At 40.6% G+C, this 15,612-nt stretch overlaps 2 protein-coding genes across 2 annotated transcripts in view; both read right to left on the reverse strand.

Moving 5' to 3' along the window:
- mapkapk3 (MAPK activated protein kinase 3) overlaps nucleotides 1-721 on the reverse strand; it is a 56,062-nt gene extending 55,341 nt beyond the window's left edge. Inside the window, exon 1 of the mRNA XM_036559483.1 lies at nucleotides 82-721. Within this exon, the coding sequence (XP_036415376.1) occupies nucleotides 82-369 (288 nt within the window). The 5' untranslated portion in view covers nucleotides 370-721. The remainder of the gene's footprint in view (nucleotides 1-81) is intronic.
- A 3,020-nt stretch (nucleotides 722-3,741) lies between these two features.
- dnah1 (dynein, axonemal, heavy chain 1) overlaps nucleotides 3,742-15,612 on the reverse strand; it is an 81,894-nt gene continuing 70,023 nt past the window's right edge. The window contains 7 exon segments of the mRNA XM_036559949.1: nucleotides 3,742-4,082; nucleotides 5,412-5,646; nucleotides 10,599-10,805; nucleotides 12,075-12,195; nucleotides 12,554-12,684; nucleotides 13,810-13,980; nucleotides 14,654-14,830. Coding sequence (XP_036415842.1) covers nucleotides 3,961-4,082; nucleotides 5,412-5,646; nucleotides 10,599-10,805; nucleotides 12,075-12,195; nucleotides 12,554-12,684; nucleotides 13,810-13,980; nucleotides 14,654-14,830 — 1,164 coding nt within the window. The 3' untranslated portion in view covers nucleotides 3,742-3,960.

Below are 15,612 nucleotides of genomic sequence, written 5' to 3' on the forward strand. Positions count from 1 at the left end.
TAAATAGAACCATTGCCTTTACTAAAGAACCCTCGCAGAAGAGTAGAAGTGAAGTGAGTAACTCTGTGGAGGTCAGTTCACCTTCAGCGCGCACTTCTCTCCCGTTTTCTTGTTGAAGCACTCCAGCACTTTGCCGTTGATGCCCAATCCCAGCACCTGGCTGGACACCTTGTAGTCGTCCGTCACGGCGTGGCGCTTGATGTCCAGTTTGGGGTAGCCCGGCACGGGCGCCGGCATGGGGAAGTGAGTGGGGCCGCTGTCCGTGCCCGGTTTGGCCGCTTCGCTCTCACTCGTCGTGTCGTTTGGAGCTTCTGGCTTCGCCTCGTCCGTCTCGGGCTTCTCCTCCTTGGCCTTTCCATTCTGGAGCATGTTCGTCCAGCTCGGTCAGTCAGCGCTTCTCCACAGTAAAGCAACAGAAAGGGACACGGAGTGAATCAGACGAACGCAGTGTCTCCCAAAATCAGCCACGGAAACCTACAAAGTTACGCAAAACGGAACTTTCAGTCCGAGTCCGCGTAGCCGCAGGTTGGAGGACTTAAACGTGTGTCCAGTTCAGAAAGTCACTAAAACAGCGTGTTTTGAACAGAATCTGAAGGACCACCCTCCTCTTTCAGCCGCAGTGTATTCCTATGGGAAAAGTCACCGAGAGCTGCATGCTGTTCCCGTCACACTCATCCTTTTGCCCCCGTCCTGCCCCGGTCTGCCTTTACCATGCGATCACCGCTACGAGTTTTTTCCCCACCCGTATTCCGGAAAGCCCCGCCTCCTGCGCTATGATTGGCCAGACGTTTCCCTGGCTAGTAGTTAATGGACAACTTACGAGCAGAGGGAGTGACATGCAGAATGTGTGAAAATGAAGTGAATGAAATTCGGTTACACTGTTTTCAGTTTGCTTGACCTCTTTACACTCTTAAACCGATGGTTCTTTAGTAAAGAAAATGGTTCCATATAGAACCATGAACATTTAAAGAATGCATTGCGAAAGGGTTCTTCAGATTGATGGAGAATGTGCTGTATATAGTTCTATATTGAACCTTTTGGAAAAGGGTTCCATATAGCACCAAACAGGGTTCTCGCAGCGTTACGATGTTAAGCTTGACATAATTTTTGGTGCTATATAGAATCCTTTTCGTATACAGCACATTCTCCATCAATCTGAAGAACCACTTGACAGTGCAAAGAACCCTTAAATCTTGCAAAGGGTTCTTTGAGAGTTCATGGTTCTATATAGAACCATTTACTTTACTAAAGAACCTTTGAAGAACCATCATTTTTAAGTGTGTACTGAAAAACAGTACTGGAGGTTTTTACATTTAAAAAAATGAAATGCTGCATTGGTGTCAGAATTAAACATAATTCTTTAAATATAATGAAGACAAAGCTATTGATTTCCACTGTGCAGTATTTTAACCTCTTAAAATCTCAGGCTTATTATATACTAAGGCTTATTATTCAGTATCTACAGGGACTTCAGTGCAAACTGGCTGAGCTCTTTTTAGGTTATAGACGTGTGTGATAAAACTTTGGTGGGCTTTGGCCATTTAAGGGGGTAAATCAGTGTAATGGATCTTTTACTTTTCATTTTGGCCTGTTTTATGCATGTTACTCTTTAAATGCAATCTCATGTGTGCACATTGCATTTTGCTGTTTTGGTTGCATTTCAATGAGGCAAATATGTTTAAAGTACAAAAAAGAGGTCAAGCGGCGTAACAACATTGTAGGGTTTTGCTTTTCCTTTGGGCACTTATTCTAGAAAGGTGATGTCATGTGCATTGCGTTTCATATTTTTCCATTGTGGTGATTGATTTTCAATTTGGCACGAATTCCTCTCCATATTATTCAAGTATGTTTGCAAGAAAAGTAACCTACTTTTTACTGTTATATTTTAGAGAAGAATAAAACGTAAGGTCTTCGTATACATGCTGGTTGTACCACCGCAGTTCTTAAGGGAACTCAGTATTTCAAGTGGAATTCCATCGATTTGTTGAAATGTCTGAATAACTCAGTTTTGAGACATCATTCAGAGTGATTTGATATGAAACGGTTTATTGTAGAGACACTCACCACCTATTATAACATTATAGCCATTGTATTTATTATCCAAAGCAACCAGTGAACTTGCAGTTGTCTACTGAGTATTTCTATGTATTGTTTATAAGGGGTAAATAGCAGTAAATCTGAAAAAAATAAGTTTTGTCTTATTTTACAACACCCTTCAAAACCAAAAGCTTACTGCAAAACTATCATAAAACAGACATCAGGCAGAGTATTTATAACCATTTCATTTACGTTCTGTAATGTAGCTTTTAGAGACACTGAACACTGTGGACGTCTGGTTCCCATCACCACCACTGTGAACAATTCTGACTCTGTAAGTTTCTGCACAGTGAAGCATCCTGAACGATTTTGTTTTACATCTTAATCACCTATTTATACACCATTTTTGAAAAATGGGTGGAATTCCCCTTTTAGTCGTTTTTTGATCTGCTACTTTTGTACTTCTACACAAGTCGTCTTCTGGAAAAGCACATTTATTTGAGTCATTATTTCACTAAAAGAACAATAATTTTACTAGATTGTGGCTTTAGGCTACTCCACTCTTTCTGCTCACAAACAGTACCTTGTTCTAGTGCAGGCATGTTAAACTGGGGACTTTCCGGGCCTTTAACGTTAACATTTACCCTCATCTAACACTCTGAATTCAGTTCATGAAGGCCTTGATAATAAGCCAAAGAGCTGAATCAGGTGTGTTTAATGAGGCAGTGTGCTGAAGTCTGCTGTGTGTTGGCCCGTGAGGACTGGAGTCTGACACATGTGTGCTAGTATGATGTATAAACTACTGTTCTAAAGTTTGAAACCACTGTTTTCAAAAATATAAAAACAATTTGGTTGCAGACAAGTGCATCAAATGATTCTAGCACAGGCTGCATTTGATTAGTAGGACTCTACAAAGCTGCAAGTGAAAAATAAAGAAGTCTTAAACGTGTCCAGAATGATGAACAGATCTGTGAAATCTGTATAATATAGAGAATAAAGTTAAAACAAAATAAATTCATTATATTTCCAGGTAGAGAAACCGGCAAAAATGACTATAAATAGATAATCACAGTGTGTTATCATTTATTTACTTGCTCTTTAGAGAATTCTTAAAATATTGAATAAAACATCCAAAAAAATTATATATTATTGTATTTAAATAACAAAAATATTAATATGACAAATTATTCCAAACTTTTAAAAAGTGTAAATTATCAAATGTTCTAGAAAGGCGGATTGCTTGTGAGTATGGACTTCTAGCCAATCCCAGAGCAGGACACGGGACACTTCTAACCAATCCCAGTGCAGGGGGCGGGACTTTGTCGCAATACGGGTGTGGGGGTAAAAAACCACGCGCCCTTGCGTCACTCCCCTTACTTTCCACATAGACTTCAGTCTCTTAAAGCAACAGCGCACACAAAGCGATGACCGAGCGCTGACCTGCACTGTCATGCCTTTTTACCTTTAATTACAACAACTTATAATTAAATGGTCATCTATGATAAATATTTATGAATGTGTATTATTGTCTATGAATGTTCTCAGTCATTCAGGTCACTGGATTATCTATAGATGAGGCAACTTGAAGCTCATGCTACATTGCCAAGGCCTTGATGCTCCACTACTAGATCATACTTTCACCACCACCTCCACACAATGACAATGAAGGATGTTTCTTCTTTGACAGACCACACAGGAGGACAGAGCAGGACGCTTTACTGTTACAGTGACCTGACACAGGCAGGATAATCCAGACAGAGGTTCAGATTGAGAGCTTGTAAGTGTGAGAAAATGTGTTGACAATAAAAAAACACTTAGTTTGACATGTTTAATCAGCGAGAGCTTTAAATGGTGGAGTGGTTTAAAGCACTTCCTGCCCATCTGCACTTCTGTAAATGTGGGTCTGTGAGAGAATGACAGTGTTCAGTAATCCAGTGCGCATATTAGCGCCACCCCTTGCTTGATCCAGTGCCGCTGGCTTTGGTCAGTTGGCAGCTCCACTGCAATCACATAGTTGGTGGAGTGACCGGTGGTGGACAGAGTTCCTGTAACAGAGAGAGAGAGAGAGAGAGAGAGAGAGAGAAAATGGGAAAAAAAGGAAGGGAGAGAAAAAACAGAGGGAGAAAAGGGGAGAAAAAGGAGGGAGCGAAAGGAAGAGTGAGAAAAAAAGAAAGAAAGAAAGATGGAGATAAGGGGCAGAGGGAAGAAGAGAAAATGAGGGAAAGAGAAAAAATAAATGGAAAGAAAAGTATGAAGAAAAAAGGAGGGAGAGAGAAAAAGATGGAGACAAACGGAGAGAGAGAGTAAAAAGGGAAGGTGAGAAGAAAGGGAAAGAAAAGCAGGGAGAGAGAAAAAGATGAAGAGAAGAGAGAGAGAAAAAGAGAAGAAAGGAGGGAAAGAAAGAAAAGAAGAGCGATAGAAACAACAGGGAGAAAGATAAGAGAGGAAGAGAAAGGAAGGGAGAGAGAAAAAGTCGAAGAGAAAGAGAGAGCGAGAGAAAACGAGAGAATGAAGGAGGGCAAGAGAGAAAGGAAGGGAGAGAAGAAAAGAGAATGAGAGAAAAGATGGGCAACAGATAAAAGAGGCAAAGAAAGGGAGAGAGAGAAAAGAGAGTGAGAGAAAGGAAGGGAGAGCGAAAAAGACGAAGAGAAAGAGAGCGAGAGAAAACGAGAGAATAAAGGAGGGAAAGAGAGAAAGCAAGGGAGAAAAGAAAAGAGAGGGAGAGAAAAGATGGGCGACAGATAAAAGAGGTAGAGACAGGGAGAGAGAGAAAAGAGAGCGAGAGAAAGGGAGAGAAGAAAAGAGCGAGAGAAACGAAGCGCGACAGAAAAAGAAGGCAGAGAAAGGGAGAAAGAGAAAATAGAGGAAGAGAAAGGGAGAGAGACAGAGAAAGAGAGGAGGAGAGACAAAGAGGAAGAGAAACAGAAAGAAAAAATAAAAGAAGAAAAAAGAAAAGAGGGAGGAAATGAGACGGAGTGAAAGGAAAAAAGGGAGGCAGAGCGAGAGTACAGGGAGAGAGAACCAAAACCATTAAAAGAGAAAGAACGATAGGAAGAAAGGGAGGGAGGGAGAGAGAGAAAATAACGAAAGAAAGGTAAAAAAGGAGGAAGACAAGAGAAATTGATGGAGAGAGCGAACGAGAAAGAAAAAAAAAACACAGGGCGTCAGCGATGAAATGCCAAAACGAAGAGAGTCATGAATCATTGAGAACTTGCAGTGTAGCTCACAGTAATACGACTCAGGCAGAAGAAAACAGTGCCAGGTTTCATAATGAAAGCCTATAGTGCTCAGAAACTGTACACTGCTCTGCTCTTACCTACATAAACACACAAACACACACAAACACACACACACACACACACACAGCAGCTCACCAGCACGCGTGAGGGTTTTGTATATGGGGCAGACGTAGACCCCTGATTGCGGAGGTTTGCGGTTGGGCACAGGGACCATCCAGATGACAGCCATCTCGGTGTAGAGCTCTTTGGGCCGTGACTCGGTCAGCAGGCCGGCATGTGTGTCCCAGCGTGCCCCCTCCAGGAACAGACCGTGGATGAAGCAACCTGACTCGGGCCGCTCCTTTAACTCCGCTGCCGGCTCCTTCATCACCTGGAGGAGTCATTGGAGATGGGCACTTAAACATTTGGCTTATTATTCAGTTATTAATCTTAAAGTCGGCCTGAAATCAAAATTCATCTTTTTTACCTTGTTAGTTCACGTTCCTGGTCTTATTAAGCACGATTCATCTTATCATCTAAAGCTGCCTCGGGCCTGGCAAACCTTCAGAGAAGCTAGGAATTAGTTAACCCCCTGGATAGGTTGATAGTGACCAGAGATACTTTTTTTTTTATTATTTACCGCAAAGGCTGAGGCTGGAACCTACACTATATGGCCAAAAGTATGTGTACAACGGATCATCACACCTATACGAGCTTGCTGGACATTCCATTCCAAAACCATAGGCATTAATATGAAGTTGCCCCCCCTTTACACTTATAACTGCCTCCTCTGACAAGGCTTTCTACAAGATTTTGGAGTCTGTCTGCGGGAATTTGTGCCCATTCAGTCAAAAGAGCATTTGTGAGGTCAGACACAAAAAGACCTGGATTGCACTCAGCGTTACAAGTCATCCCAATGGTGCCCAGTGCAGTTGAGGTCAGAGCTCTGTGCAGGCCACTGGAGTTCCTCCACACCAAACTTGTCAAACCATGTCTTTATGGAGCTCACTTTGTGCACAGGAGCTCAGTCATGCTGGAACAGGAAAGGGTTTTCCCCAAACTGTTGCCACAAATTTGGAAGCATATAATTGTCCAAAATGTCTGCTGTAGCATTAACATCACCCTTCACTGGAACTAAGGGTCACTGAAAAATAGCCCAGACCATTATCCCTCCTCCACCAAGCTTCAGTGCTGGCGCTATTCATTCCAGAAGGCAGCGTTCTCCACAAAACCCGAATTCGTCCATCAGACTGCTAGTTGGTGAAGCATGAATCATCACTCTAGAGAAAGTTTCCACTGCTCAACAGTGCAGTGGCGGCAGCTTTACACCCCTCCAACCGACGCTTGGCACTGCTCATAGTGAGCTTAGGCTTGTGTGCAGCAGCTCGGCCGTGGAAACCCATTTCATGAAGCTCTGGACACACAGTTCTTGTGCTGATGTTGATTCCAGATGCAGTTTGGAACTCTGTAGTGATGCAACGGAGGACAGACAATTTTATATGCTACCGGCATCAGCACTCCACATTCCCGGGCTTTTGTGGTCTACTGCTTTGTTGTCGCTCCGAGATGCTTCCATTTCACAATAATAACACTTGCAGATGACCAGAGCAGATCTAGCAGGGCAGAAATTTCACAAACCAACGTGGGGCAAAGGTGGCATCCTATGACGATGCCATGTTTAAAGTCACTAAGTTCTTCAGTACGACCCATTCCACTGCCAGTGTTTGTCTATGAAGATTGTATGGCTATGTGCTTGATATTGTGCATCTGTCAGCAATGGGTGTGGCTGAACCACCTGAACTCAGTAATTAAGAGGGGTGTCCACATACATCTGGCCATATAATGTACCTTCAGTGTGCTGCTTGTGAATGTTTCTCTTAGTAGATCTTGTTCTTTATATGCACCCACATTCAGTTGATTCATTTGAGCAACCTGGGTCTCTGTTATGCCTGTTCCAGGTTCCACGAGTGGACTGAACCATGCCAGTAATGGCAACTGTTCCCTAAACTGTAGCAATGCCTTCATATTCCAGAGAAAGAAACACAGTACCTTTCTCCTCTGTTGCCCGAACCTAATTTCAGTGATTGTGAACCATCTCATGTGCTTAATGAGCTGGAGTAGTAGGCTTTGGTTGTGGGTGACTCTATCGCCAGGGATATTAAGCTGATAATGTTGTTGTAGAGTGCTTTACTGGTTCACAGGTACATGAAATTAACTCTTAGATTCCTACTTTACTTCAAAAAAAAAACATGCAGATACTCTTATTGTCCATGGGGGTCCTTAATGATCTTTCCTTTGAGAGAAATGGAAATTTTAAAGAACACTTTAAGATTTCATTATGAACACTTCAGACTTTTGATAAGGGAATTACGTTCTCTGGTCTGATACCACTGATAAAAGAGCCTATACCTCCCACCACTCCCACCTATCATGGAGCGAAAATGCTCAGCTAGCTCAGAGGCCCTCCCTGATACCACATTTCACTCAGAAATACGTCACAGTACAGAAGGAAAATGTGATCTGATTTCTCATTCATGTTGACTTTAAGGTTTATTACAACAACTACTACGAATAACTCACTAACTACTATTAAGCGGTGTTTGGAATTTAAAGGGTTAAAAACTGATCTCACAGTCATAAACTCACTTTGAGAACATGACATGGATATATGGCACACAAAAATATTTAAGACCATAACCACATTTGGCTGACGTCAATAACCATAATCAATACTTCCACTTTTAATTCTACACTTACAAATTCTCTCTGTGATTTGTTTTATGGTCATAATATGTATATAACCATGGTAAACCTATCCATTCTCTGCCCACAAATGCTTTCTTTCATAGCAACTGTTGCTAGGTTGGACAAGCTTTACAAAAACAGGCAAGAATCCCATTTAACCCCATAAGAAACTGTAGCACAAATGTATTCAGATTTCATCAAAACATTTAAAGTTAGAGTGCATTATTAACTTCAAATGATGCTCGTTTTGTACGTGTGTGAAAGGTCTCTGTTAGGGTAGATTAGGGGGGTTTCTGTTATGCAAATTAGTTGCATAATAGTTTAATTTGGAAACATTATCTAGCAGCTCTAAACAAACACTATGGAGATTCAATGTGAATAATTTAAACATTTTCACAAAAAACTGAGTTGTGTGCTATTATTTCTCATTGAACTTAATGGAATTTTGACCAATGCTTTAAAGGTTGTCCAACCTTGCAACAGTTATAGTGTATGTGTTTGTGGGCGGAGCATGGATAGGTTTAAGGCATCATTATGCTGTTAAAAATAACAGTCAAATATTTATATTCTACTACAGGCAAACTGAAACAAGTGGAATGAGGATGGAACTCCAGGTGTACCAGGTCTGTAGTAATATGTTATATTATATATTAGATGTCACGAGGAATATGTGGGAATTTAAACAAGCAAAAGAGATTTTATTAGATTTCATATGAAGTGATGGCTGCTAAACCAACCACTAACCATTTCGTACTTTTCACTTTTCAGGTAGGCTTACGCACATTTCAAATTCGCAATGCAGAGAAATGTGTAGCTCTAGAATTATAGCTAGAACAGCACTGTTATATTCTAAATGGAACAGTTAAAGGAACAGAGGAATCTCCTCTATTGCCTGAACCAAATTTCAATGACTGCAAACCATCTGCTGTGCTTGATTAGCTGGATGTTATCATTGGCAGTGTTGAGCCTCCACTACTAGCTTTGGTTGTGGGTGACATTATCACTATGGATATTAAGGTTGATAATGTTGTAGAGTGCTTTCCTAGAGCACAGGTCCATGATTTTAACTCTCAGAGTCCTACTTTACTTAAAAAAAAAACATGCAGAGGATGTTCTTTTCCTTCATGTGGGTAGTAACAATGTTTCCTTGAGAGAAATGGAAACTTTAAAGGAACAATTTAAGATTTTGTTACAAACAGTTCAGTCTTGTGATGTGAGAATTATGTTCTCTGGTCCGATATCCTGGATAACAAGAGCCTATTCCTCTCACCGTCCCCACCTACCATGGAGTGAAATGCTCAGCTAGCTCAGAGACCCTCCCTGATACTACATTTCACTGTATAGAAGGAAGATGTGTTATAATCTCCCACTTTAAGGTTTATTAACCAATAACTACTATGAATAACTCAGTAAGTACTAACTCCAGGTAACCCAAATTCAAATTAATATAACAATATGATAAATGTCTTGTGGGATTTGTAGAAATTATGGTCATTTTGTTAGATTTTATATGAAGTGATGGCTGCTAAACTGGCCATTAACATCGTGAGTACTTTTCACTTTTAAAGTTGGCGTATGCACATTTAAAATTACGAGACAATGTTGAATTTCTGCAATGTGTAGCTCTAGAACTACAGTGTCATGTTCTAAATGGAACAGTGAAAGAAACATTACTTCATTCATCTTCTAAGCTGGTAGAAGGGGGTGCTGGAGCCTATCCCAGTGCTTGTTGGGCAGAAAACACCCTTGGCAGGTCGCCAGTCCATCACAGGGCAGAGACACACAAACATAGACATTCACACGCTCACCTAGGGGCAATTTGATATCTCCAACACTGCATGTCTTTAGACTGTGGGAGGAAACCCACGCAGACACAGGGAGAACATGCAAACCCACAAAGAAAGGACCCTGGTTACCCGACTGGGGAATCAAACCCAGGACCCTCTTGCTGTGAGGCGACACGTGCCACCCTTGTGAAAAGAACAGTTTGGTGAAAAATCAAATTGACCTGATTTAATCCTGTGCATAAAAGCACAAACAGGTCCAGTAAGTGCAGCTCTGTCTGTGTCTTGTGTTCTCTGAGGAGATCTGGGAGTTTGAGTTGTTATTCGTAGCCCAAACTCATTAGATGTGTTATACTCTCCCTTTGCCTTGTCGTCCAGTGTGAGCGCAATCATGAAAAAAAGACAAGAAATTCTGTTACAAACTGATGTGAAGTTTGTGATGCTCTCATTTTTAGAAATCTGTTAAGCTTTAAAAGTCATGTAGTGTACGTCCAGCGTTTGTTAGCAACGGTGGCCTAGCATCTCCCGTTGTAAACTAAAGAAGCACAGGTCAGATATCAAACATGTCTTGGCTGAACAAATTTGCAGCATTTTAATTTAACTATTCCTCTAAGTGACTTTTTAAACTCACTATATGATGGTGTTATTGACTTCAGAACCTTAGATCCCTAAGCTTTTTGTAATGACTACTATGAACTAAAGGTGTACTGTGGGGAGAGTGGGGAGAAGTGGGGAGAAGTGGGGAGAAGTATGGACCCACATACAAACCCATAGACTCTTCAGGTTTGAAGTGATTAAAGGGTTGCTACTAGACCTTAAAGCCAAAGCTGATGGTGTCGATGGAGAGGACGGAGCGGCGGGCAAAGTTTTGCAGCGTGCCAGTCAGGAAGGCCTGCGGGAAGAAGAATCCGCTGATCCAGAACACAGCAGGAATCCCATTGGAGATCCAGCCCTTCAGGAAACCGATCCGCTGCACCAGGTCCGACACCCAGGACGCCAGCGGCTTCAGAGACGGGTACGCCTGCCGGGTAAAGAATAATCTTTGTGCAGAAAGGTCAGGGTTATAGGTGCATCATCATTTAATGAAAGAATGAAAAGCAAACAGTAAAATAAAACTGAAATAAATTTAAATGAAATTAAAAAAAAAAGACACACACACACATATGTTCATATATATATGTAACATCTGTTCACTCTTTCGCCTGGTCTTTCTGTGTTTTTGCCTTTTTCTTGGTTTCCTAGTACTGTGTTTTTGTTTATCTGCCATGTGATTTTGTTTTCTTTTGACATGTGCTTTTGTTGTTATGTTGGCTCCTCCCTTGTCCTGCCCTGTCTTCACCTGTTCTTTGTCTCCCTGCCCCGGCCTCTTATTGGTCTCAGGTGTTTCTCGTTTTCTGTTGGTATTTATACCCCTGTGTTTGCTCAGTCCCAGTGTCTTGCATTGTGTCTATATACCCTGCTGTGGTCTCTTGTGTAGTGTTGGTTTACTTTGTTTTGTCATGGATTTATCTGTTCCACTCACCACTGGCTCTGTGTTTTTGGACTTTGAACCTCCTTTAATTAAAAGCAACTCGCACTTGCATCCTGCCTCAAAGCCTCCTTCGTTACTATATATATATATATATATATATATATATATATATATATATATATACACACACATAAATACATATATATAGTTGTATGCAAGTTTGAACACCCCTGGTCAAATGACGTTTTGTTGATTTTCTGGGAGAAAATAGGTTAATACATACTCTACAGGCACCTTTTTCGGCTAATTTTAGTGCACATTTTCATAACATATTGGAAAAAAAAATACAACATAAAATGTGCCATAATGTTTACACAGTGTACATTTTTGGTTTTAATTTTATAGTGATGATTTCTCACTTGTAGCTCAATCAAAACTTGCAATGAACTTCTACTGAAACTGCTGATTCTAAACTCAATCCATAGCGCATTTTGGGCTCAGGGTCAACGCTTGGACAGTTGTGCTGCTCGGGAGAATTAATTATGTAATTGAAGAGTAAATAGTGTTGCAAAACAACATTAGTAACTCTAAATAGACATCTAAGGGTTAATAAAATATTGTTCATTTACTCCCATTCCCACACACTACATGTTTTAGGAATTCTTAACAAGAAGAATTTCACACATTCAATAAATGTTCCAGCCTTTCAAGCTATCTAACAAGAAGGATTAAGCGAGAGAGAGACAGACAGAGAGAGAGAGAGGCTGATAAAGGGTGAGGAGGACAGATTCTTGCCTTGGCCTTCCACATTTCTGGAACGGCGTTGATGAACAGGCTGTTGGCCATCAGCTCCAGCTCTGATGACATCACCACCAAACCTTTCAGAGCCTTCACTAGATCACTGAGACTCTGAGAGATCACTGCTAACAACTTATTATACCTGACAGAAAAAAGAGAGACAAAGAGAGAGAGAGAGAGAGAGAGAGAGAGAGAGGGAGAGAGGGATTATGGCAAACAGTGTTTTTTAATCTCAATAAGGAGCTGTTTATATGTCAGTAGGCTTTAATCTGAGGGACTGCACTGGTCAGCAGTTCCGGTTGTGCAGTAAGGAGCTGTTTATGTGTCAGTAAGCTTTAATCTGAGGGGCTGTATTGGTCAGTAGTTCTGGTTGTGCAGTATGGATCTGTTTATATGTCAGTGGGCTTTAATCTGAGGGGCTACACTGGTCAGTGAGTAATTGAAATTTAATTTAAAAACACGAGTGTTAACTTTTATATAGTGAACATGTGTGCACACACCTGATAACCTCTTGAATCAGGACAGTGTTCATAGACTCTTCATACATCACTGGATATTTGGTAGTGACTTCCTGCACGTTGATGGGGTTGGGAATTTTCTCCACAATTCCTGCCACAATCTCCTCCACTATCTGCAGGGAGAGCAGATGAAGCAACTTCACACTTTTTTCTTTCCTTACTTCGTCACTCAGATTTTGTGGAGCAACTTTCTAACTGAAGATCACTCCAAAATTACAACTTTAATTAAGGTTGGGTAATTAAAGGAAGCCTATTTGTTTTAAGACCTGATTTGTTTCACGAATAAACAAAGACCTACATAAAAAAAACAAAAACAAACCCACAAGTGATCCCTTTAAGGGCATTTTTCTTGTACTTTACTTTCTTCCCACAGACGGTTACTCAGGGCGTTTGTGTGGGATTAGGTACAAAACAGTCAAAGTTTATTTTTACATGACCATTTTTCAACCTCTCTTTATTCTTTGTAATCAAACAGGTTGTTTTCGTTACTGTGCCTTTAAGACTGATATATAAATGACAGCTGTTCTGATTGGCTGCCCTGTATTACGCCTCATTCAAAAAGCAGTCCAAGCTTTTCATTCAGTATAAATGGGTAGGGCTAAACTGCCAACTGAAGAATATATGCCAATGCACTGGTTTTAGTGACATCACAAAAACAGTGAATTAGAAATTGCTTGTTTTAGCAGCATAGTTTGCACATATGGACTGTGTGGTCTGGGTGAATGTACATTTTGAAACTTTCACAATGTTTACAGACTAAATCAAACTCTTTTATTTCAGAAAAGTCAAGAAAATACTATTTTCCATGACATGGGCCTATTAAAATCACATTCACATAAAATCCCAAGCAAAAGCTGGATATTTATATTCATAGATATAGAGACTTTTACATAAAGACTTTTATGTATGAAATGACCCAAAAAAGTGTTAAACGAATCAAAATTTGAATTCTAATCAAAGATTCTTCAAAGTAGCCCCCCTTTGCATTGATGCAGCTTTGGCATTCTCTTGATTTTTATGTTTTGGAAATAAATTCACACATAGGCATCGACTTCACTTGAATATTTGTATTAGAAACAAATCTCAAGCGTTTAAAGCCTTCAGACCAAAATGTCTTTAAGATAAAGCAAAACATACATTCAGTCAGGTGTGTCCTGACTTTTGACTTGAACTGTATACTGTCCAAAGCCAGGCATTTTAAATATGACCCAGTGCATGACCCCCAGCTTGTTCAGTACCTCCTCCCTGGCCTTTCCCCCGCTGGATGCTGCTCTGGGCTGCAGCTGGAGAACGGCTCCCAGCAGAGCAAATGTTTCATTCTGGGCGAAGCTGATGTTGGCGTTGTCGTGCAGGCCAAAGATTTCGGGCGAGTCGTTAATGGGTAAACCTCGGATATATGACAGATAGCCCTGCACAAACAGCCACCACAGAACACTTATATCACACATTTTAGTAGTAAAGAAACCCCTTAAATGTTCCCCTGCAAATCTACTACACCTCAGAGTTTGATGCGAAACATCAGTCAAGCTAACCTAACATTACTACTTTTTTATTATTTTTTTGGCTATACTGTTTTGCCATACCATTTAAATACACTTATATTCACAGAAAATGACCAGTGACGAATGGGGTGATATACTGTGGAGCTCACGAAATGACCAGTGAGTGGAAATACAAGGTAGGTGTTTCTAATGAAGTGGCCAGTAAGTGGAAGCACAGGGAAGGTGTTACTTATAAAGTGAGCAGTGAGTGGAAGTACAACGTAGCTGTTTCTAATAAAGTGGTCAGTGAGTGGAAGCACAAGGTGGGTGTTTCTAAGGTTATCAGTGTGTGGAAATACAAGGTAGGTGTTTCAAATAAAGTGGCCAGTGAGTGGAAATACAAGGTAAGTGTTTCTGATAAAGAGGCCAGTGAGTAGAAGGACAACATAGGTGTTTCTAATTAAGAGGTCAGTTTGGAAGTACAAGGGTGTTGTTTCTAATAAATTGGCCGATTATGGGTAGTACAAGATCGGGATTTCTAACAAAGTGGCAACTGAGTGTATAAACGTAAAGTAAATGTTAGCTGGTGCTGGACAATCACCTTGAGGTCCAGTTCAGTGCTGATCTGCCGGTACTCTCCGGAGGGGGAGTAGATGTGGTCCAGGTTTAGCACTGCTGGACAGTAGAAATCCTCCAACACGTTCATGATGCAGCGGCGGTCCCAGTCATCTGTTACACGACCACCATAGTTGATCTCCCCAGCAGTGTATTTCAGCACCTAAAGAGCAGTTTAGCTTAATTTATTAACAGCAAAGTCACATGCAAAGTAAAGATGGCAACATTCAAAAAGCCTAAGAAACAGAAAGATTTTTGGTCTCTTTGTATGTGTTGTTATTTGTTTTTGCATGTTTTTGCTCTCTGGTATGATAGTCACATCGCTCTGAGCAAACAGGTATGCTGAGTATTTCTGCCCTGTTTGTTTCTCATAAACCAAATTCTGTCTCTTCTAAATCTGGCTGCATGTTGCTATGGAGAAGGAAGAAACAAGAATTTTTCTTAAACTATCATTTTATTTTATTATGTTATTTGATGTGCTATGCAGTTTTCTGTTATGCAGCATTTTATCCCTCAATTTGACAGAATTCAGAATTCACAATTTTATATTGTTTTCATGTTTTCATTTTTCAGTGTTCTCTCACTACAATACCCAGCATGCATTACACACATACATCGAACAACCCCTGGGAATCTCTGTGGTGTCAACCAATCCTTATTGCTACATTCTTAAAAACTTCTTGGTTCTCCAAGGTTTTCGATTTCCTTAGTAAAGAAAATGGTTCTGTATAGAACCATGAACACCCAAAGAACCCTTTCCACGATTAAAGGGTCATTTGCATCGTTAAACAGTTCTTCAGATTGACAGAGAATGTGCTGTATATAAATGGTTCTATACAGAACTTTTTTGAAAATGGTTCTATGTAACACCAAAAAGGTTCACTGTTGTTATGATGTCAAGCCTGTGACAATATAAGAACCCTTTTTGGTGCTAAATAGAACCTT

Source organism: Colossoma macropomum, unplaced genomic scaffold (assembly GCF_904425465.1).
Source record: "Colossoma macropomum unplaced genomic scaffold, Colossoma_macropomum, whole genome shotgun sequence".
Taxonomy (NCBI): domain Eukaryota; kingdom Metazoa; phylum Chordata; class Actinopteri; order Characiformes; family Serrasalmidae; genus Colossoma; species Colossoma macropomum.